Source organism: Sander vitreus, chromosome 11 (assembly GCF_031162955.1).
Source record: "Sander vitreus isolate 19-12246 chromosome 11, sanVit1, whole genome shotgun sequence".
Classification (NCBI taxonomy): Eukaryota; Metazoa; Chordata; class Actinopteri; order Perciformes; family Percidae; genus Sander; species Sander vitreus.
The window spans coordinates 4,329,039-4,352,014 of NC_135865.1; the positions used below are offsets into that span (position 1 = coordinate 4,329,039).

The following is a 22,976-nucleotide window of genomic DNA, read 5'->3' on the forward strand; positions in this document are numbered from 1 at the left end:
TAGCTGATGGAGGCAAAGCTCATTTAACTAGCTACGTCATATACTTTTAGGAAGCGAAAAAAGAGAGAACATTTTCCTGTGAAATGTAGTGGGGTAAAATGGAATACTCAAGTTAAGTGCAAGTAGACTACCTCCAAAAGCTAAGTACAGTAATTGAATAAATGCATTGTTTTTCCAGAGGAGTGGACAAAGAAAATATAAATAGTGAAAAAAATATATTTTAAGAACACAGGCGTGAGGGTGTCTCCTCTGCACAGTAGGTGGCAGTGTGGCAGAAACACAGCGCAGACTAAATCTCCCTCGGTGGTGCGTACTCCCACCATGACGTCACCACAACGACCAATCAGGGGTACCTCGGTGTCTCTTTCAGGAAGTTAACGCAGAAAAAGCAAGGGGGGTAAGCAAGGGGGTAAACGAGCATCCTATGAGGATATTCTGAGGCTAACAAGCCATCACCTCCCGTTAGCATCCCATTGACTGCCATTCATTTTGGCGTCACTTTGACAGTGAATAACTTTACATCTGAAGCGTTTAAAGACTCTCTACTATTTGTCCATTGTTCATTTCTAAAGAAACACGACAATGTATAAAAGGCTCCATTACCTTGTATCTCATGTTATGGCCCCATAGCAGCCGTTTTTGTAAAAATAAGCTAACGATTGTGTCATAACCACACGACTTTCTGTCGCACAGTAGAGAAATTATCGTACAGTCAGGAGAAGCTTGCAGGCAATCGGGGGAGGGGGGTATGGTGGCCGACAGGGGCAAATGCCCTGCAACTTAAGAAAACACGCAAATAGACAAAACACAAGCAAATTAAGAAAACAGCTTAATTAATTTGACAACACATGTGCAGCATTCAGCAAACGCGCTGCAAATACACACAACACAACCAAATACATAAACACACTGCAAATACACACAACACAACCAAATACATAAACACACTGCAAATACACACAACACAACCAAATACATAAACACACTGCAAATACACACAACACAACCAAATACATAAACACACTGCAAATACACACAACACAACCAAATATATAAACACACTGCAAAATACACACAACACAACCAAATACATAAACACACTGCAAATACACACAACACAACCAAATACATAAACACACTGCAAATACACACAACACAACCAAATATATAAACACACTGCAAAATACACACAACACAACCAAATATATAAACACACTGCAAATACACACAACACAACCAAATACATAAACGCACTGCAAATATACACAACCAATTACATAAACGCGCTGCAAATACACACAACACAACCAAATACATAAACACACTGCAAATACACACAACACAACCAAATACATAAACGCACTGCAAATATACACAACCAATTACATAAACGCGCTGCAAATACACACAACACAACCAAATACATAAACACGCTGCAAATATGAAACGATGCAAAAAGAAAAGCACACAAACCCAGAAAACAAATGCAACAAAAAACCGCAGCATCCAGATTACACAACGGAAGTACTCCAGACCTCTAGAGGGGGCAGCTAAGTGGAACAGCTGGATTTATGACCCCACGGGGAGAGAGAGAGAGAGAGAGAGAGAGAGAGAGAGAGAGAGAGAAATATTAAGTCTATGTTTGAGATATGTTTTCTCTCGTTTGGTGGCTGTGTCTCGGCTCAGGTCACAGGTGATACTCAAATCAGCAGAGACGTCTGTAAACTCGTGGTAATAAAACATTTAAAACTGCATCAGCGTTTAACGTTGACGTTTGTTTAAGCCATATTACATGAGAGGGTTTATCTTCGAGGTCCGAAAGGTGCATTACTGAAGTATAGGCCTCCTCAAGTGTAATATTGTGATTATTCAACAACGGTTATCAACAAAATAAGTGATCAATCTGTATTGATATTGTGGAGCAATTCGCTCTTGAAATACAAAAAACAGACAGGCTTTATAGTCCCTCCCTGCTTAGTAAACCAGCCAATTTACCGTGGGATTTATCAATCTGAATAAATCCCGCTCGCACATATAAACACAAAACTGCTTTGCTAACTCCAACGTGTTGTAAGTAAGACATCTGCTGAGAAAGTTATTGTATTCATTAGCATGATTGCCATACTGTTTAGTTCACAAACACACCATAGTACAAACACATAGCGGACCAGACGCAAGCTTTTATTTTGAAAAGCCGAAGCTCGGGGGCATAGACTTTATATTATTAATATATTATGTTATTAATAATAATATGAATTTAATATACAGTCTATGGAGTTCTCCAGGCTGCAGCCATACCCGACTCTAATAAAAAGGCAGAGCGCTCTCTCCCCATGGGGTTGTAAATCCAGCTGTTCCACTAGCTGCCCCCTCTAGAGGTCTGGAGAACTTCCATTGTGTAATCTGGATGCTGCGGGGGGGTTTTCGCTTCAGCGACATTCTTACGACTTCATTGACAGTGACATTCTTACCTGACAACAGCCGTTTCTTTCTGCAAGCATTTTCCACCAATCAGGACGCTGCATACTACAACCATGTTTCCTAATCACAGACTTTAACCATCACTCCTCAGTGAACTGCCTCCTAGTCTGAGATCTTTTTCTACTTAAAGAGCCAGTTATCATTATGGAGTTTCCATGTTTTTTAGGAGTTTGCTCACACTAATATGTAAAAATAAAAAATATATACATATAGCATTAATTCAGCAAGAAAGTGAACATTTCAAACAAGAATAGGCGTATTAGGTATAAATTAATTTTATTTTCTTTATTTGAAAGTCTGGCCCCCGGAGTGTCTGCTTAGAAAAATTCTGGCTCTTGGAAAAATGTAGTTGATGACCCCTGCCATAGAGAGTCCATGAAAGCATCGGAACAAAATATTTCAGCAACGTTTTGCTCTTGCTCCTACGCTCATGGACAGCTCTTACCTACGCCCTCCATCTCTGCAAGATTCAGAATGATTGAGATTTCTCTTGGCACAGCTACCAGAAGACTTACAACCATCAGACAGGTTGCTCACGTCACATTTACGTCAGCAAGCTCAGTTTGAGGCTGCGCAGTACGCTCAGCCATCACCGGAAAAGTGCTTCTAATTGACTTCACTGGTCTCCGTCGAAGTCTATGGCGTCGTTGTGTCCATTTCTTTCACTGTCTATAAGAAAAAGTTCAGAGGAAAGAGCAAAGAAGCTGTAGCTAAAAGTGCAGCCACAGGACAAAAGTCAAAGATAATAATGTCCAAGCAATGCAATTCCTATAATCTTTACAGCACAACTTTGTACTTTTTTTTTTCCTAGACTCACAAAAAAATGCAGATTCATAACAGTTTGCAACATGTCATTCTTTTCATGTCAAAAATTCAAATTCCTCTGTCAGCCAAGTATTGGAAGCAGAATTAAAAGTGGACCAGTTTTTATATTGCATTTGAACTAGTATCAGCCGGCATTGTTAGCGTGCCAGTGTATGGATGCAGTGTTCTCTCCAAGTACCTGTTATATCTGCTGGAACTCTCTTCTTTCATTTACGTCTTAATACTAAAGGCTGTTTTTCAGCTTTAGGTTGCCGTCACTCCTGGCACATCACACATGTTACTGTATCATTGATTCTGGAGTTTCAGCTAGCAGTTTGCCAGTGAGTCAACCTACACTTCCACATAATGTTAGACCTACCTGCTGCCTTCCCCCGTCTTTCCTGATCCACCATCCTCACACCTGAATGAAATGAACTCACTGTTAAATATAGCAGCCTAAATTCAATTCTTAAATCAGCCTAGTGATGGCATCAGATAAGACAACTATTATGCAGTAAGGTTGTGCTGCTGTTGAAATTACATTCACATTTTGTATTTTAAATATTTATATATTGTTTTCATATTTATTTATTTTTCTTCTTGTCATGTATTGTGCATGCTACCTTATATTTACCAATTGTTATTTTACCTTAATAAAATTAAGATATGTCATGCATGGGATTGGTACCATAGGGTTTAACCAAAATCTAAATGTAGCTATCAGCAACATTGGTTTGCATTAAGCTAGCTGTAAACCCCACTTTAGCTGCTAGTGTTAGCAAACACTAGCTTGTCTGAGAACAGTCTGTTAACATGAATATTTGCAAGCCTCAAAGTTTGGCAAATCTATGCATGATTCAATGAAAAACCAGAGTTATAGCATTAGGTATGTTTTCCAGATTCTTGTCATTTATTGTACATGCTACCTTATATTTATCAGTTTTTAGCTCAGCAACCTTGGTTTTGCATATTGTAAGCTAGCCGTAAACCCCACTTTAGCTGCTAGTGTTAGCAAACACTAGCTAGTCAACGGTCTGTTAACATGAATATTTGCAAGCCTCCAAGTTTGGTAGCAAATCTATGCATGATTCCATGGTAAACCCCCATTTAGCTGCTACATTCCCAGTGTTAGCAAACGCTAGCTAGTCTGTTAACATTAATATAGTCTCCAAGCACAGACGTCACACTTTAAATCCTACCTGTTTCTTCTCACCATCCACTTATTTAACTGCTGTCGCATCCCTGGACATGTTATCTCCTTTTTCCTCTTTCTTTTTCTATTTTTAGCCCCAACACCTGTTTTGCTTTGCTCTTTTTCCATAGACGGCAACTTACTACTCGTACGCTCGTACCTGCTCACTCAGCGCCCACGGCGCCCACCCGCTTAGTTTGACATTGTCAATGTCACAAGGTTATTGAGAGTTGGATAGATTTGCTCAAAAACCTTTTCAAGACTTGTTAACAGTTACATACTTGTACTCTGTACAAAAGCCCTTTTACAAACTATATACATAAGAATGTAATTACGCACCTAACTTTCTGAAAAAACAATCCTATGGTTTCATGGAATTGGATACCAAAAGACACACACAAAATTATTTCTAATGATACAGTCATTAGAGCTGTAATTGGGCCCTAAAAGTTCGGCCTGACAAGGCCCGAGCCCGACAAGTACGTATTTATTGACAGCTTTTTAAAAGCCTGAGCCCATTTACAGCCTGACATTATTCAAATGTGCGCACGTACACAGCTCTTTGACTTTTGTCAAGAATGAGTCATTTATACATTTTTAACATCTTTTATTCATGACTAACGTAGGTTATAGGCTAGCCTAGAAATCTTAGACACACCCTAGCGTCAGCAAATGTAATTTGCAGCCAGGGGGGTTCTAGGCACTCTCCGTTGAGCTGCGAGCTGGAAAAACAAAAATTCTGGTCAGGCCAATCACATCGTGTGTAGGGTCGGTGGGCGGGCTTATGGCTGCTGCTGCGAAACAGCGGTCTTCTGGAAGACTTGGAGTTAAGCTTTTCTTTTGAGAAAAGAACAAAGAACGGCACTGAAGTCATTCTTTAAAAAAGGAAGATGTGTTCGGAGTTTTGCCGACCGGATACGGCCAAAGTTTAATCTATCAACTAGCTTCGCTACCTTCTTCGTTGCTCGTCCTGGTTGTAGCACTATCTTATTGCATGCAGAGGGAATTTGAAAGACAACTGTTTATCCCGCCCCTCAGATTGAGTTGGGTCTGGCTTATCAGGCTAGCTATAGGCCACTTAGAAGTTGGAACAAAGAAATAAAATAAGTCCTCCAGAGGCCAGCCTCCGTTTCACCTCCTCAGCATCCATTTTCCGCGTTAATCGAAACGTATCACCTGACCGCTCATTTAAATTTAAATTTCTTGGAGCTTCTGTTTTGAAAATCTAAACCTAAAACCCAAAATAATGCAGAAACCCATTCCAGATAGCAGCACATGACATTAACACAGGATTTGTTTTTGATGAAAATGTTCGTTAAATTCGTTCCTTTTTGTGATTCTAGAAATGGGAAAATGACAATGAGACTGACATTGTGATCGTCAGAGGAGCAGGTGGGAAAGCCTTTTGTGCTGGTGGAGACATCAGAGGTAAGCAGAAGCTTTGAAGGATCAACCACTAGGGGTCTGTGTAGCCTAAGTTTGGGCCTCTCACTAATTCAGATCACAGAGGTTACCAGTTTCTCTAAAAGCTTGATAAACCCAGATGTGTTATGTTAAAACACTTATCGTTGTTCTAAAGGTATTTCCACAATCACCGAAGACTCTTCTAATCATGTGGATACAAAAATAACTGAACAATAAAAACTAAAAAAGAGTCGCCACCTGGGAAATGGGTTTTAAATCTTTATGTATGGGTACCTATTAAGTTATAGTCCCAGGACCATTTTATTTATACATTCATTTATTTATTATTTTACACACTTTATTTTATTTTTCAAGGAACATGCAGGGAATCATATATTGCCCTTATTGAAGGAATAACAATGGGTGGAATTATTGGTTTCACTGTTGTAAATAGTAAATATTTCTATTTGGTGAGACTCTATCACAGCTTGCTACATACTACAAAATATATGATAAGTTCAAGAATCCAGTAGTAAACTGGGTTCACATAAAAATACTTGCTGTTCTTGCTGGTAGACGTACGCTTTACCCAGTATCGGTTATACCAAAGGTTAACTCCAAAAAGTGGGAAAACGTCCATTCCAGAAATGATAGGGTCAGTGTTTATAATGAGATGTAATGTTATGATGCAAGTATTTCCATATGACTGTTAAAGAACTGCTACAGGAAGACTAGTGTAGTACTTACTAAAAGTGTCCATTCATCCCCACCGTTACATAAGAATTACAGGAGAAAGGTCTAAGAACATACAGGCTCGGGCTGTCTGAAATATTGCTTACGGCAGCACGGTGGATGTGTTTTGTTTTTCTTCAGACATATTGAAGATAAGTCTACCGTCTTTGGCACAGCGCTGAGTTACATCTCATTAAGGATCCTGGGAGTAGAGCCCGATGATCCAGATATGGTTCGAGCCAGGAACAACCTGCACAGCAAAGGTGGGAAAGAAGAGGTTGAAATGGTCCCCAAAAAATACAACAGCAGTTGTTGATTACTGATCACCTGTCTGTACTGATAACACACAGTTATAAAAACACACTGCCATCCACAAAAATGTCCAGATGTGGGGAATATGTTACTGCTTTGTGTTTAGTAACGGCATTAACATGGATAACATTCAGCCACTAGATGTCACACTCCCCCCTTTCATTGCATTCACATCACAACAGGTTACCTGGCAACTTCTAAGACCCACTAACACTTTTGGCTCACAAGCTTCGTCAGAAACTGGAACCAAACTTCATCGAGATCTTACAGAGATTAACGAAACATTCATTTTGGACCCGCAATTCTTTTTTTAAATGGTTATTTCACAATCCTAATAACCACACCTTTCTAAAAGCTGATTTTCCAAAACAGTTTACTATGCGCATAACAAACACACAATGGCCTAAGGAAAGGGCTTTAGCCAGTAAGTGATGCATATGTTTGCACACATTTACAATTTGCAATCAATAGACGTTTTTAAATGAAAAACATGCGTCAAATATAAAATACTCATGAAAAGACACAATAACAAAAAGGTTGGTTGGATGTGCACACTATGATCCTCCTTAGCTTATTCATGCTAAATGCCCAGTTTGTCTCTGTCTTCCTTTCAAGCTGCTGACAGACATGTAAATGCTATCATTGCCTTGTGCAACAGAGGATTTTTCATAGAAAAGACCAGACATTGTGTGTTAGATTAGTACATTAAAAAGAGAGAGAAAGAGAACATTTTCTGAGTCAATGTTAATTAATTCCGGGATGATGGATGTATTTTATCTGATCCAGGTTGTTCCCCACTTGGATGCCAGCCCGTGGTGCAACTCCCAAACCGTACATCTCACATTAAAAATACTGATATCCATGTGTTCCCTGAATTCAGCTGAATCTCATGATATAGGCCACAGCCATTTCTGCCTAGACTTTTATGCGTGAAAAATCGCGATTTATCGAAAGCCTACTTTGCCGATCTCCTCCTACACCGTGCGACCGATCTGCATGAAACTTGGTATGTACATCTCCTGACTGACCTATCAAAAAAGTTATCAAAATCAGAATCAGAAATACTTTAATAATCCCAGGGGGAAATTATTTTTGTTACCACTCCAGGTATACAAATAACATATACAAGCAACATATATTATCCAGACTTTTAACATATATATATTAAAAACAAATCTACAAACAAATCTACATAAAAGAATGCACAAACAAATTTGTGTAGCTAAGTATGAAAACACCAACTTTGCTATATCTTGACCAAAATAAATGCTATCAACGTTTGCCATGATCCATGGGAACAGTTTACCAGTTTATATTTAGACAAAAAGGTGAAAGGAGAGCTGCTAATCATGATACATTAATCTACGTGTCAAAGGGGGGCGTCTAGTGTCTCTTCTTGTTCTGCTTTTTTGTTGTTTTTGATGGGGGTTTTTCATACTTTTTCATTTGTATGTGCCTGTTTAATATGCATAAAATAAAAAAATAAAAAATAAATAGGGGGCGTCTGGTAGTTCACTTGGTAGACCATGTACCAAGGCTCAGTCCTTACCGCAGCGGTCCAGGGTTTGATTCCGACCTTTGCTGCATGTCATCCCTCTCTCTCTCCACCCTTTCCTGTCTACAACTGTCCTATCAATTAGAGGCCAAAATGCCCAAAACAATAATCTTAAAAAAATCTGTCAGAGATTAAATGGTGACGTTACAAGACTAAAAATAGCATGAATGAAAGATTCCCAGTAATTACACAGGTGATTCAAATTGGGTTGATGTGAATGTAGTGGAGAGCAACAGGGTGTGTCAGTACTAGTCAAAAACACTGCAGAAGTAGAAATTATTTTTATTAGGCAAGGCAAGGCAAGGCAAATTTATTTATAGAGCACTTTCTCATACAGAGAGGTCATTCAAAGTGCTTTACAGGCAGAAACAACAACAACAAATATACAATTGAGATACATGAGAAGACAAACATATTGTAAAGGCATAACAGTTTATAAACAAATAAAGTAATTAAAATACCATCAAGCAAGCCTAATTGAAAGCTCTGGAGAAGAGAACAGTCTTTAACTTAGATTTAAAAATGGTTACAGTTGGTGCATGCCTTAGATCGAGCGGAAGCTGGTTCCAGCAGTGGGCAACATAATGGCTGAAGGCCATTTCACCACTCCTGGAAAGAACTCTGGGCACCACCAACTGACCAGTACCTGCTGATCTGAGAGATCTACTAGGCTTGTAGTCAATAAACATGTCGGCAATATATATTGGGCCTAGACCATTGAAAGACTTGAAGACAATAAGTAAAGCCTTGGAATCGATTCTGAATTTAACCGGAAGCCAGTGCAGTGATTTCAGAATTGGGGTAATGTGCTCTCTCCTCTTGGTGTTTGTGAGTATTCTTGCAGCAGCATTTTGGATGAGTTGCAGCTGTTTTATGGTCTTATTTGGAGCATTAGTAAGAAGCACATTGCAGTAGTCTACTCTACAAGTAATAAAAGCGTGAATGATCTTTTTCTAGATCATGTTTTGATACAAAGTTTCTGATTCTCGCTATGTTTTTAATATGCCAGAAAGATAACTTAGTTACCGCTTTAATGTGATGACCAAAATTTAGGTCTTCATCAATTATTACAGCAAGATTCTTGACTTTGGTACTCGTTTTTAGTCCTCTAGAGTCAAGGTAAGTACTAAGTGACAGTCTTCCTTTGTTGTTGCCAAACTGAATTATTTCAGTCTTATCTTCATTTAGTTGGAGGAAATTTTGTTGCATCCACTCTTTTATTTTCTCCAAACAAAGACATAGAGAGTCTATAGGAGCATAGTCATTTGATGAGAGTGCAAGATAAATCTGGGTGTCATCCGCATAGCGATGATAAGAAATCTTAGGGTGCTGCAGAGTGTGACAAAGAGGAAGCATATACAAATTGAATAGAAGGGGCCCAAGGATAGATCCTTGTGGAACTCCATATGTCATGGTCGTTCTCTCAGATTCGAGATTTCCCATCATTACTACATATCCCCTGCCATCTAAGTATGACCTGAACCACCTGAGGACAGTGCCTGAGCGCCCCACCCAGTTTTCTAATCTATCCAGAAGGATTGTGTGATCGACAGTGTCAAAAGCTGCAGTGAGATCTAATAACACCAGGACTGTCAAACTACCAGCATCATTATTCATGCGAATATTGTTTAGAATCTTTATGAGAGCAGTTTCTGTGCTGTGATGTTTACAGAAACCAGATTGATTGCTATCGAGGATGTCATTTTTTTGCAGGAATTCATTGATTTGATTAAAAGCAACTTTCTCAATAATTTTGCTTACGAAGGGCAGATTCGAGATAGGCCTGTAGTTGATAAGTATGGAGGCATCGAGATTTCTCTTTTTCAGAAGGGGTCTGATAATTGCAGTTTTCAAGGATGCAGGGAAACTGCCTGTGAGTAACGAGCCATTTATAATAAGCAACAAATCCATTGCAAACGCACTGAAAACTTTTTTGAAGAAACTAGCAGGCATGATGTCTAGAGAGCACTGGGATGGCTTAAGATGCTGCACGATTTCTGCAAGCGTTTTATCATTAATAGCATTAAATTCAGACATAGAGACCATTGCTTTTGTATGGGGTAATAACGTGTCAATATTTTTCTAATACAGAATCTTATGTTTTCAATTTTATTTCTGAAGAATTCGGCAAACTCCTTACATTGTTTAATTGAGACAAAGTCAGGGCACGACTGCGTGGACGGATTAGTTAACCTATCAACAGTGGCAAGTAACACACGTGTATTATTAAAGGAGAATTCCGGCCAATTTTTACGTTAGTCTTGATCGCTATAGCTACGCGAGTACTTTCGATAGAAAAAACCCCGACCCGAATCAGTGCAGATAACACGGAGAAGCTAACAATCCACGGAGCGGCGTAGGTGTTGCTATGTCCTCCAGAGGACAGGTCATGTCACGTATTGAAGTGTATTCCCCCCTAAAAAAAAACAGTAGTGCGGTAGTAGCTGTTAGCTGCTAGCTGCCCTCCGGTGAGTGTGTACAGCCAGATAGCCGTTAGCTGCTAGCTGCCGTCCGGTGAGTGTATTCAGACAGTATTCTGTGATAATCATCCCAATAACAATCCACGGAGTGACCGGTGGTCTGGTGGATGTCCTGCATAGGACAGATCATGCCTTCGCAGCTAAAGGTTTAGATTATTTCCCCCTCAAAATAGGTAATTGAGCACTGTAGTGGTTCTGACCATATCAATGACTATGTAACTACATGGAAACGGGATAAACGATGTCTGTGGCTTGCACAGTAATAGCGTTACTGAAACTTAGCTGTAGCATCGCGCTGTCTCCTGGGAATTCAGTTGTAACAGGAAAAGGTAAACAGTAGTGTGCAGATTGGCGCATAGTGTGTGAAGTGCAGAGTTGTTTTTTAAGGGAAGAAGCTTGGAGTGACGAAACTATGGAGAATATAGCAGATATACAACACACGGAAGAGCCTTTTGAGTTTGATGGTCGTCCTTATTTATTTGAACCTGAGTATACAGAATGGAACTTATACGAAGAACTAGCCTCACAGGAGTTGGAAAGAACGAGACAGACAGAGGGGAAACAGGCAGATGAACTTGATGCTCCAAACGCAAGCTAAAGCTAGCCTTCAGTAACTGGAGGACATAGCCACACCACCGCCGCTATTGGGATGATTATCACAAAAGCCTGGCTGAATACACTCACCGGACGGCAGCTAGCAGCTAACGGCTATCTGGCTGTACACACTCACCGGAGGGCAGCTAGCAGCTAACAGCTACTACCGCACTACTGTTTATTTTAGCGGGGAATACACTTCAAGACGTGACATGACCTGTTCTCTGGAGGACAGAGGATATCCACACCACCACCGCTCCGTGGATTGTTATTGGGATGATTATTACAGAAGCCTGTCTGAATACACTCACCGGACGGCAGCTAGCAGCTAACGGCTATCAGCTAGCAGGGCAAACTAGCTACAAGGATACAAGGACCAGGGTAGGTGAATTTCAACAATGTCTGAGTTGAAAACGCATCTTGTTGACACGTAAGGTCCCTGTTCATGTGGACACAGACATATTAATTGCATTTTGTGTCTGTTAAGAGGCACAAAGGCACTCTAAAACTTACCCCGACAACTGCCGTTTTAGCTCAGGGGACACTTGTAGTACGTAGCTGCAGCTTCTCCGTGTTACCTGCACTCATTCGGGTCGGGGTTTTTTCAATCGAAAGTACTCGCGTAGCTATAGCGATCAAGATTAACGTAAAAATTGGCCGGAATTCTCCTTTAATATTATCATTAATAATTCCAAAAAAGTGGGACTGCCTCGTACTGCGTAGCACAGTGTTGTACTGACAGAGTTTATCTTTGTAGATCTCATGGTCAATCTGTGTTTTCGTTTTTCGCCATCTTCGTTCTGCCTTCCTGCATTTTTTTTTCTGATTAGCTACTGTCAGGGCATTTCTCCATGGGGCTTTCTGTTTACCAGACCTTATTTTAGTCCTAACAGGTGCTATGACATCAAGTACTCCGAGTATTTCAGAATTAAACTGATTGAGATAATCTTCTACAGACCTTGCTGCTGTAATTAATTTATTAGATACCAATTCCATGAAAGTAAGACTGGTGTCGTTAGTAATATACCTTTTTGTTACCGATTTAGATTGTGTGTGAATTGTGTGTGAATCTACTGCATCAAAGAAAATGCAGTAGTGGTCAGACAGAGCTAAATCCGTAACATTAACACCAGCAATTCTAAGACCCTTACTGAGCACCAAATCCAATGTATGGCCTTTCGTGTGAGTAGGGCCATTTACATGCTGTGACAGCTCAAAAGTATCAAACGGGGCACAGAGGTCTTTAGCAGTGTTATCATTCGGATTGTCAATATGAATATTGAAATCACCAGTTAGGATACAAGAATTAAAATCAGTACATATAATCGACAGCATTTCAGAAAATTCATCAATGAAGCTTGTACAGTATTTTGGGGGTCTGTATAAGGTAACTAATAAAACGCTTGGGGAGGTTTTTACCACCGTACACAAATACTCAAAGGATTTGAATTCACCTAGTGAAATCTGTTTACATTGAATTGTATCTTTGAAAATAGCAGCAACACCACCACCCTTTCTGCTGACTCTGGAGACATTTAAAAAGTTGAAATTTGGGGGTGATGCTTCAATAAGGACTGTAGCACTGGAGCTATTATCTAACCATGTTTCCGTAAGAAGCATACAATCTAGGTGGTAATAAAGGGGTTAATAAAAACATTGATTAAAAATGACTTGTTAGATAAAGAGCGGACATTCAAAACAGCCAATTTTAAGACCAAACCGGAATTGCTTGAGTCATTATGAAGTTTGCAAGTAATTGGGTGCAGATTGGATAAATTAGCTTGGGATGAATTTGTGATATTAGTAGTGCATTTTATGTAGAGAAGATTGTTTTTATTAACCCTATTAACTGTGTAATGGGGACAGGAGGCCCTATCTGTGACAACAGTCTGAATGGGGAGATGGACCGGTGGTGGTGTTGATGGCAAGGGAGTACAGTAGGGGGAGCTAGTGCTGCAAAAAGCATCCATAGCTGATACCGGAGAGGGAGAAAGGGATTTCAGGGTCTGTGTGTGTTGTGTAAATAGTCAATCGCATGGTGAGGACCGCACAGCACGTTGGACGTTAGCAGCTAGCACCTACGAGCCCAGCCTGTTAGGGTGAAGGCCATCTCTCATAAAGAGAGAATATCGCTCCCAAAAAAGATTAAAATTGTCAATGAAATCAACTCAAGGAATCAGCTCAAGGAATAACCCCTTGAGCTGTAGCATCTCGTTTTCGAGGGGTTCCTTAACAGCAGAAATATACATTACATTCACAATTAGACAGTTGACAAAACAACTTGAGGGAACCTCAAGAAAAGCATACATCACAAACAGACAAAAGACAAAAGCTCTCCATCACACCAAAACCACCCATATCCTCCCCATTCCAACCATTAGATATTAGACAATAAACAATAAAGAACAAAGGTCTTAATTCAACACTCCCTGGCTAAAGTGGAAACTATGCGGTCAAATGGAATAGAGAATAAAGAGGCAGGGCATTGCAGGGATGACATGCTTTTATGAATAACAGAAACCTGTTTTATGTTGTTTACCACAAGGGAACAATTACAATCATTGTCTAACACATCAAAAACATACCCCCTGTCACACACTGACTACTGCCGAAGCTAATACATTACTACAATACATTACTTCTATTTTCAAATACATTGGCTAAACACTTCAAAATATGTAACAGCTGAACCTGACTTTAACAGCTTTCAAAAAACCTTGTGGTGCGTAAAAAGGAGAGATTGGATTGTCTCCAGGAATTTAACTGGTTTAGAGTGGCAAGGTGTAGGGTTGGTGTTCCCGCTAAAGAACACGGATACAGATGTCCTGTTTTGGTTGATTTATTTGGGTGTGGTCTGTACAAATACATATACACAAACATAATAAGGTAACTAAGGTAGCAAAGGACTGTATTCGGTACTCAAGTATATCACAGAAATCATATTAACGTACACAAATCACCTCACACGATGCATATAGACAGCGTGACTTAGCTTATTAGCTTTAACAACGCTAATAACAACAACAGAGATAGCATTAACTTATGCACATCTAAACAGTACACAATGTTAGCATCCAGTCAGACAGTATAATGTCGTTAATCTCACCTTATGTCATTTATACACAGCAATAAACCAGGGAGGTAGAGGTGAATGTTGAGAAAAGGCAAAGGAGATTACAGTATATCCACCGGAGAACTAGCATAACAGCATGGCGTTTCACACACGTGTGGTGCATTCAATAGCATCGGAACGGCTATGGTACGTTCAAGAGCGTGGGACATATAGAAACTTACAGATAACTGGCTATTAGCCTACTGAATGGAACTTAGCTCAATAAACAATTTAACAATACATTAACCAGTCCCTCCAGGATTTCGCGGGCTTTTTTTGAGATTGTTGCGGCCCAAAATGCCTAATTTCGCGGGAGCTTTTGTAAAAAATTGCGATAAAAGTTCCAATGTCTTTTGTATGTTTGTTGCAATGAAGTTGCGGGAGACAGTTTTTTTGTATAGTTCTTTAAAAATAAAAAGTAAACTTGTTTTGGGGAGAATAAAATTACTCTGGGCTGAGTTTTCCTAGTAACCTTACCAAAAAGGCTCAGGATGCTGCAATAGGACAGTCTGAAATGTTTTGCACGGTCTTTCGCTGTACGTTTTGTTGGTAAATGAGTCACATACACGTCTTCATATCAAAAACAAGGAAATGGTCAACCCGTTCTCACTACCGATTGGTCATTGGCTCTCAGAGTGCACATGGGACTGCTGTGATTGGTTGAAGTCACGGGAAACTTCAGGTTATTGGTCAAATATGCGGAAAAGTTGCGGTGATTGGTCAAAATTGCGAGTCGCACCAAATTTGTGATGATTGGTTGAATTTGCGTGAATTGGCACAATCGCGACATTGCAAAATCCTGGAGGGACTGATTAACAATGTGGGCTTTCTGCGTTTATAATTAGAGATGGCCCGATACCATTTTTTGCTTCCCGATACCGATTCTGATACCTGAACTTGCGTATCGGCCGATACCGAGTACCGATCCGATACCAATGTGTCATATGTTTTATTATGTTTTAACAACTGTATACTACTATCCCTGTATGGATGTGATCTGATTTCTATCTTTGTTGTCAGTCTGGCTCAGGTTAAACTCTTTGTGAAACATGAACAAAACAAACAATGAATGCCCCAGAACGTTCTTTTATTATCCAGTTTGACAGTCAGTTATAACGGAAAAAGAACATAAATAAACTACTTTAACATAGATTTTCTTTAGGGCTTTATTACGTGGTATCAGATCGGGGCATTAACTCCAGTACTTCCCGATACCGATACCAGCGTTTAAGGCAGTATCGGAGACTCTATTTAACATCTCTATTTATAATCCCAACATTGGAAATCAAACAAACTGTTTATTATAATCTACTGTAAGGTAGCAGGGTGAAGAATTCCCGGTGGCAACTTGTCTTGTTTCCTTCATCTTGGTCTAGTCTGAGTCACTGCTGCAGGAGCTGCTGGAGTACTACAGCAGGAACAAACATAGTATTTTTATTCATGATGACGTGTCAAACAGGTCATTATTTAAGTTATGACTTCATAATTGAATGATATCATCAAAAACACTGTAAGAAATGAGTAAAGTGATAAGTGAATAATCAGTTTAGTTTCATTAGTGTGTCTGAATGATGAATATTTTTCTGGATCTAGGAATTTATAAAAAAAATATTCTTTAAAGGTCCCTTATTGTAAAAAGTGATATTTCCATGGCTTTTTTAACACAAAGCAGGTCGAGTTGCTATAAAAAAAAAACGGTGAAAGTATCAAAACGCTCAATCCACAGAGAAATGTGCCTCTAGGCAGTGTTGGGAAGGATACTTTCAAAACGTATTCCGTTACAGAATACAGAATACATGCCCAAAAATGTAATTTGTAACGTATTCCGTTACGTTACTCAATCTGAGTAACATATTCTGAATACTTGGATTACTTCCACATTAAATTGCATTTTATAAGTGTAGGAATGCAGCTATCAAATCCTGCTTACTAAACAGGCTGGTAACACTTTACAATAAAGTACACAAAAAAATGGGTAGTTTAGTTACTGTTTTTGAAAGAGTAACGAACTACCCTTCTGAAAAACAGTAAATACCCTTCTGAAAAACAGTAACTACCCTTTTCAAAAAACAGTAACTACCCTTTTAAAAAACAGTAACTACCTTTTCAAAAAACAGTAACTACCCTTCTGAAAAACAGTAACTAATCATTTGTTACCCTTTCAAAGAAAACAGTAACTACCCTTCTGAAAAAACAGTAACTACTCTCTTTTGAAAAAACAGTAACTACCCTTCTGAAAAACAGTAACTACCCTTTTAAAAAAAACAGTAACTATCCTTCTGAGAAACAGTAACTAATCATTTGTTACCCTTTCAAAAAGCAGTAACTACCCTTCTGAAAAACAGTAACTACCCTTTAAAAAAACAGTAACTACCCTTCTGAAAAACAGTAACTAATCATTTGTTACTCTTTCAAAAAACAGTAACTACCCTTTTAAAAAACAGTAACTACCTTTCTGAAAAACAGTAACTAATCATTCATTACCTTTTCAAAAAACAGTAACTACCCTTCTGAAAAACAGTAACTAATCATTCATTACCCTTTTCAAAAAACAGTAACTACCCTTCTGAAAAACAGTAACTAATCATTCGTTACCCTTTCCAAAAAACAGTAACTACCCTTCTGAAAAACAGTAACTACCCTTCTGAAAAACAGTAACTAATCATTCGTTACTCTTTCAAAAACAGTAACTAATCATTAACTACCCATTTTTTTGTGTACCTTATTGTAAAGTGTTACCAACAGGCCTATTCTGGTGTGTTCTTCTGTTCCAACTGGCTGAATGTGTACCTAAACAAGCAGATGGATTTTTGTATTTGTAGTCCCGAACTGCATACTACAAAAATCTAACCGCAGTCTAAACTACCACAAGCTAATTTTAGCTAACGTTAGCATGTCAAACGGGGCTAGTCAGTCTTTCAACGGCCCTGGGGATAGTAAATTAGCACGTAGGAGAATGTAAAGTCGCACGTCAACTATAAAATAGCAAGGTGACCAGTAAAACTACAGCAGCACCTTGGCTAATTAAAAAAAAAATGTAGGCCTACTTTAAGATGCTTCTTCAGGTTGGAGGTGGAGTAATTTGGACGCTGAAAGGAGGTTGGTTGCTGGCAAGCAAAGGCTGCACTGCACAGTAATATTTCGTTCTCCCTTCTCTTTCTTTAATGTGAAACGCTGTTTGAATTTCCAAGATAGAAACGCATTCCTGCCCTGGCTCTGTTGTGCCAAATAAATAGCTAATTTTTTGGTTTTCATATTGGGGCTTCTGGGAAATGCATGGAGTTGCCTTAATTTATTCAGAGAGTGAATAAACTCGTGAAATAGAGAAGTATCGCCAAGTATCGTCATGTATTTATTTCAACAATGTAACTGTATTCTAAATACCAACTATTTAAATTGTAACTTTAACGGAATACAGTTTTGTATTCTGAATACGTAACGCCGGTACATGTATTCCGTTACTCCCCAACACTGCCTCTAGGATCCATATATATATATATATATATATATATGTATAATGTTGAAAAAAATATAATTCCTAAAACAGTTTGTATTTATATTTAAAATGTTTTTTTTTAATATAAATTACACAACAGACAAAAAAAATATGATCACTTTTACCTATTCTGTCCATACGGGGTCCTATTGACCACACAGATATTCACAGCATTCTACAGTTATTGGAAGTGGACTGTGATACAGTATGGCTGTTACAAGGGAGACTCCATAATTTGCACTTTGATCAATAAATCAACTGGATCTTACCCCGTGACACGTGTTTCCTTTCTTGTGGCAACGGCCGTGCATGTGACCATGCTTGTGTTTGTGGCGATGACCATGCCTGTGATGTCCAAGCAGGTTTCCAAGCAGTCCACCTCCACTTCCATGTCCATGATGATGACCATGATGATGTCCATGCCCACGATGTCCATGCCCATGATGTCCATGATGTTCATGCCCATGATTATGTCCATGCCCATGATTATGTCCATGCTCATGTCCCTGCCAAGGACCATGGCCAGGTCCATACCCTCCATAAGGTGGGGCTACAGGACCGTACCCAGGTGGGCCCAAAGGCTGAGGGGCTGGACCACATGGCTGATAGGGTGGACCAAATGGCTGAGCGGGTGCACCCCAAGGCTGAGGAGGGCAGGGTAGGGTTGGGACAGTGCCTGGTGGATATTGAGGATAGTATCCTCCTGGCATTGGCTGAGGATAAAAGCCTGAGCCTGGGGGAAACTGGTTTCCTAGTCAAAGACAAGGGGTGGCACTCTCATCATATACTCATTCAGTTTCTATACACTTGATGTCAATTTCTCATCCTTAAAATTCAATAAAGAAAGTTAAACATAAGGGTGGGGATGGGGTGTCAGTAAAAGTGTAACTGTATTCTACAGGAATATTTGAAAAAGAATATATTTGAATATATCTTTACTTTGTAATTTAATCCTAACTCTTGTTGTGGGGAGAATTCACCATATAGTCTGTGTTCTTCTAATCCTCCAACATGCACATACTAGCTTTAAGGCCTGGTTCAAACATTAGGAAATCCCCTGATTTACACTGACTATAATCCAGAAGAAGACATGTAAGACAGGAGGAAGAGTTAAAACCAGCTTGTTTATCAGCATCTACTGGCTAAACCAGTTACATTGTCTTGTCTTGTAAAGAGCCACTATGTGCTTTGGAGTCATCTGTCCCTGCACCTCAGCTAAACAAATAAACTCACACACATGCCCATGATATTTGACAACATAATTATACATTGTGAACATTCACGTACAGAATAAAAACCTTTCAAAACATCATATACTCATTCAGTTTCTATACACTTGATGTCAATTTCTGATCTTTAAAATCCAATAAAGAAAGTTAACCATAAGGGTGGGGATGGGGTGTCAGTAAAAGTGTAAAAGACGGTAACAAGTGAGTTATTTACCTGCGTTATTCCAGTTCATCTCAAAAATCCAGATCCAAATCCTGAAACTGAGAGAAACCACTTAAATGCACACAAATCTCCTCTTAACAGAGGAAAATAAATGACTTTTTATGAAAATGCTGATTTAAGCGGTTATAAAACCTAAAATACTATATTGTCTAGAAACAAAGCAAATGCAGTCCACTTAACTGGAAATGACAGTGTGCTTTGTAAAATGTTGCAAACAGGCAGAGCAGGTCAGAAATACCATAAAGTCACACATGACTGGATAAAGACAAAGCTACCCATGGCTATGACTTAATGATATAGACATGATCACAAAATAATGCAATACAGTTAACAAAGGAAATAAATATACGCAAACACACATGTTCTATGCTTAGAAAGGTTCTAGTGAACTCACCGTGTGCTGGAGTGCAGATCCACAGATACAGCAGTCAGCTGGCTCTGCCTTTATATACACGTAAAGCCACACCTCAGATTGGTCATCAGCAGGGCAGAGCCTAAACTCACACAAAAAATGTTTTCTCCGAAAAGTGTGTAAACATACACTTCAGATGTTGTTACTTTTTATAACATAACTATCTTGTCACAACATAACTGTCTTTGTCATCATGTGGCACAGGATAAGCAACAATGACAATAATCCTGGGCAAACTCAAAAGCGTCACTGTTACATTTTTGAAATGAATTAATTGCCAATGCCAATTTTATTTGTATAGCATAAAGCATAAAGCATAAATAGAAATAAGAATACACAACAAGACAATCAACAAAAACTAAACAAGACATACAAGTGTGACCATACAAATTCTCACACACACACACACACACACACACACACACACACACACATATATATATATATATAAATAATACAATTATATAAATAAATATATTGTCGTGTTTCCCTGTTAAAAAGAAGATGCAGTGTGTATTGTGAAATGTGATGTTTATTAGTAAAACTCTGTTCTCTCGCTTTCTCTCCCCCACACACACACACACACACATACACACACACAGAGTAATTAAACAAATGAGAAAAAAAAGAGAATCCACTTGTTTCTTTAAACTTTTATACCTTATATTTGATACAAAGCCACACAATCAGTAGTTTGACATAAGCTTTGTAAACATTTTTGGGACAAGAATAGGCATGTAGTGCCATAGTGATTCTTGTCCAAGATTTTCCCATCCAGGAATCATCATCTAGTCAGAGTCACTGCTGCAGCCGCTGCTGGAGGCCTACACAAGATAACACAAACAAAACAATTCAATCAGCGAAGTATAATGTATGATCAAAGTATTGATAATTTGACTGCCGTTGTTCCAAGGGTCCCGGTTCAATCAGACTGTGGCTGTAACAAGCAACACCCAGGTGTGAATTGTGTTACTGTGTGAAAGTGGAGGAGGGTGTTCCTGCACAAGTCCGAATCAGAATCAAAAAATGATTTATTGCTAAGTAACACTTACAAGGATATTTGCCTTGGTGGATGGTGCATACACAAACATATTCAAAGGAAATATATAATAAATGTATGGAATTTATAAAATACAAAGTAAATAAAGAAATATATAAAACATAACTGTTTAACAGTAAGAAAAGAAGGCTGTATGGTTTAGTGCAGGATGTGCAAAGATGTTGAAGAATGAGCAAAAGTTCCAGATAAATAGTATGCAATGGACAGGTATGTAGTCCAGCTTGTGTATTCATTTATTGTAATTAATTAACAAGTGCATCTGTGGAGCGCCCTGGTAGCTCACCTGGTAGAGCGTGCACCCCATGTACCTGCGGCCCTCTGCTGCATGTCTTCCCCCTCTCTCTCCCCTCTTTCCTGTCTACAACTGTCCGATCAATTAAAGGCCACGAATGCACAAAAAATGATCTTTAAAAACAAGTGCACATGTACTCACTCGCCTACCCCTGGATAAATAACCTTAAATATCAATAACAGACTATTACTGTTTTCATTCAGTTCTGCACAAAACTTTAATGTTTCACTGAATTCTGAACAAAATCCACTTTGTGTAGTGAATGAACTGAACACTGCTCTGCTGAATCTTACCCCGTGACTGTCCTTCCCCTTCTTGTGACACTTCTGATGCTTGTGGCCAGCATTGTGCTTGTGCTTTTTCCCATGTCCATGTCCATGTCCATGTTCATGTCCATGTTCATGTCCATGTCCGTGTCTGTTTCCATGTCCTCCTGTAATTAGTCATAAACCAATATCAAGTTAATGTGAATCCAGTATGTAATACACATTCAATACATTTGGAAGAAAGAGGCGAGGATGAACCAAAAGCAGCTGTTATTTACCTCTGTGGTGTCCAAACATTTCCAACCGATCCCCTGTGGGCAAAGAATCGTCTTTTTTTACACAAAGGTGTGTGCAAAGGTGTGATGTGCTCAGAAATGATATCAATTAATTGACAAAAAATTATATTATATATTAACAAAAAATAAAAGTTTTAGAGGTGAACTTACTATATGCTGGATATCAGCTGTAGAAAGACTGTAAAGTTGTCTGAATCTGAATCTGTCCCCTACTGCTCCTTTTATGTGAAGCCACACCTGAACCTGAAGCAGTCACATTTTGAGATCTCTACAGGTAGGATCTGGTCGAATGAACACAAAACATTTCACATAACCTATGTGTTTCTTTGGAACTCCTTTTGTCTTCTGCAGTGTGTTTTGCCTGTTTGTTTGGAACATTTTCCTCATAACCCGGCAATGTGATGTTATCAGGAGACAAAGCTCCTCTGAAGAGTGCTGACAGACACTCCTGCCCACACAAGTCATGTATGCACTCAGTTTTTTGTGCACCATGTTAGTTGTGTAAGGTCCATCATGTCACAGGTCACAGAGTTCAACAGGGAACATACATGTACAGTCATGTGAAAAAATTAGGACACCCATGCTAAAGTTGACTAAAAAGAGGAATAAAAAAATCATCTTTTGGAAATTGATCTTAATGCCTTAATTAAAAAAAATAGCAGCAGAGATGAGAAATTACAACCTGGTGCTACTGGGAATTAGTGAGGTAAGATGGACACAAGCTGGTCAGAAAAAGCTCATGAGTGGAGAAATGCTGCTATATTCAGGCCATGAAGAGGAAAATGCCCCACATACTGAAGGCATTTCTCTCATGCTATCCCAATCAGCACAGAGAGCACTGATAGGGTGGGAAGCCCACGGACCAAGAATCATTACAGCGTCATTCAGAACAACGAAAGAAAATATAAGCATGAATGTAATCCAATGCTATGCACCAACCAATGACCATGAAGAAGAAACAAAAGATGAGTTCTCCGACAGACTACAGAACATCTTGGGCAACTACTCAGAGAAAAATATGACCATCCTTATGGGA

General features: G+C 39.1%; 2 protein-coding genes and 1 long non-coding RNA gene across 4 annotated transcripts in view; all 3 read right to left on the bottom strand.

Moving 5' to 3' along the window:
- The window catches only part of LOC144526016 (uncharacterized), a 34,896-nt gene extending 14,825 nt beyond the window's left edge, over positions 1-20,071 (bottom strand). The window contains exon 1 of the mRNA XM_078263145.1: positions 20,009-20,071. The gene's annotated coding sequence lies outside the window, so the exon portion shown is untranslated. The remainder of the gene's footprint in view (positions 1-20,008) is intronic.
- On the bottom strand, positions 15,737-19,920 carry LOC144526018 (uncharacterized). The gene is made up of 3 exons (XM_078263147.1): positions 19,606-19,920; positions 18,432-18,913; positions 15,737-16,074 (listed from the first exon to the last, which is right to left on the bottom strand). Exons 2-3 carry the CDS (start codon positions 18,701-18,703, stop codon positions 16,029-16,031), a joined length of 318 nt encoding a protein of 105 aa, XP_078119273.1. The 5' UTR covers positions 18,704-18,913; positions 19,606-19,920; the 3' UTR covers positions 15,737-16,028.
- Positions 20,072-20,664: 593 nt separating the features above from the next.
- LOC144526019 (uncharacterized) lies at positions 20,665-22,276 on the bottom strand. Of its 2 annotated transcripts, XR_013502720.1 has the most exons (5): positions 22,091-22,276; positions 21,923-21,955; positions 21,672-21,811; positions 21,370-21,450; positions 20,665-20,850 (listed from the first exon to the last, which is right to left on the bottom strand). It is a non-coding gene; the product is annotated as an uncharacterized LOC144526019 (long non-coding RNA). The 2 variants fall into 2 exon arrangements; XR_013502721.1 differs by lacking the exon at positions 21,370-21,450 and having other exon boundaries at positions 22,091-22,255.
- Positions 22,277-22,976: the final 700 nt, after the last annotated feature.

What these genes read in the sequence shown, in the direction of transcription:
- LOC144526018 (XM_078263147.1), bottom strand. Translation starts at nt 18,703, where the DNA reads ATGGAGGGTATGGACCTGGCCATGGTCCTTGGCAGGGACATGAGCATG. An exon ending in AAGGAAACACGTGTCACGGG is followed by an intron (nt 16,075 to 18,431) that starts GTAAGATCCAGT and finishes TTCCTGCTGTAG; the next exon opens with TACTCCAGCAGCTCCTGCAG.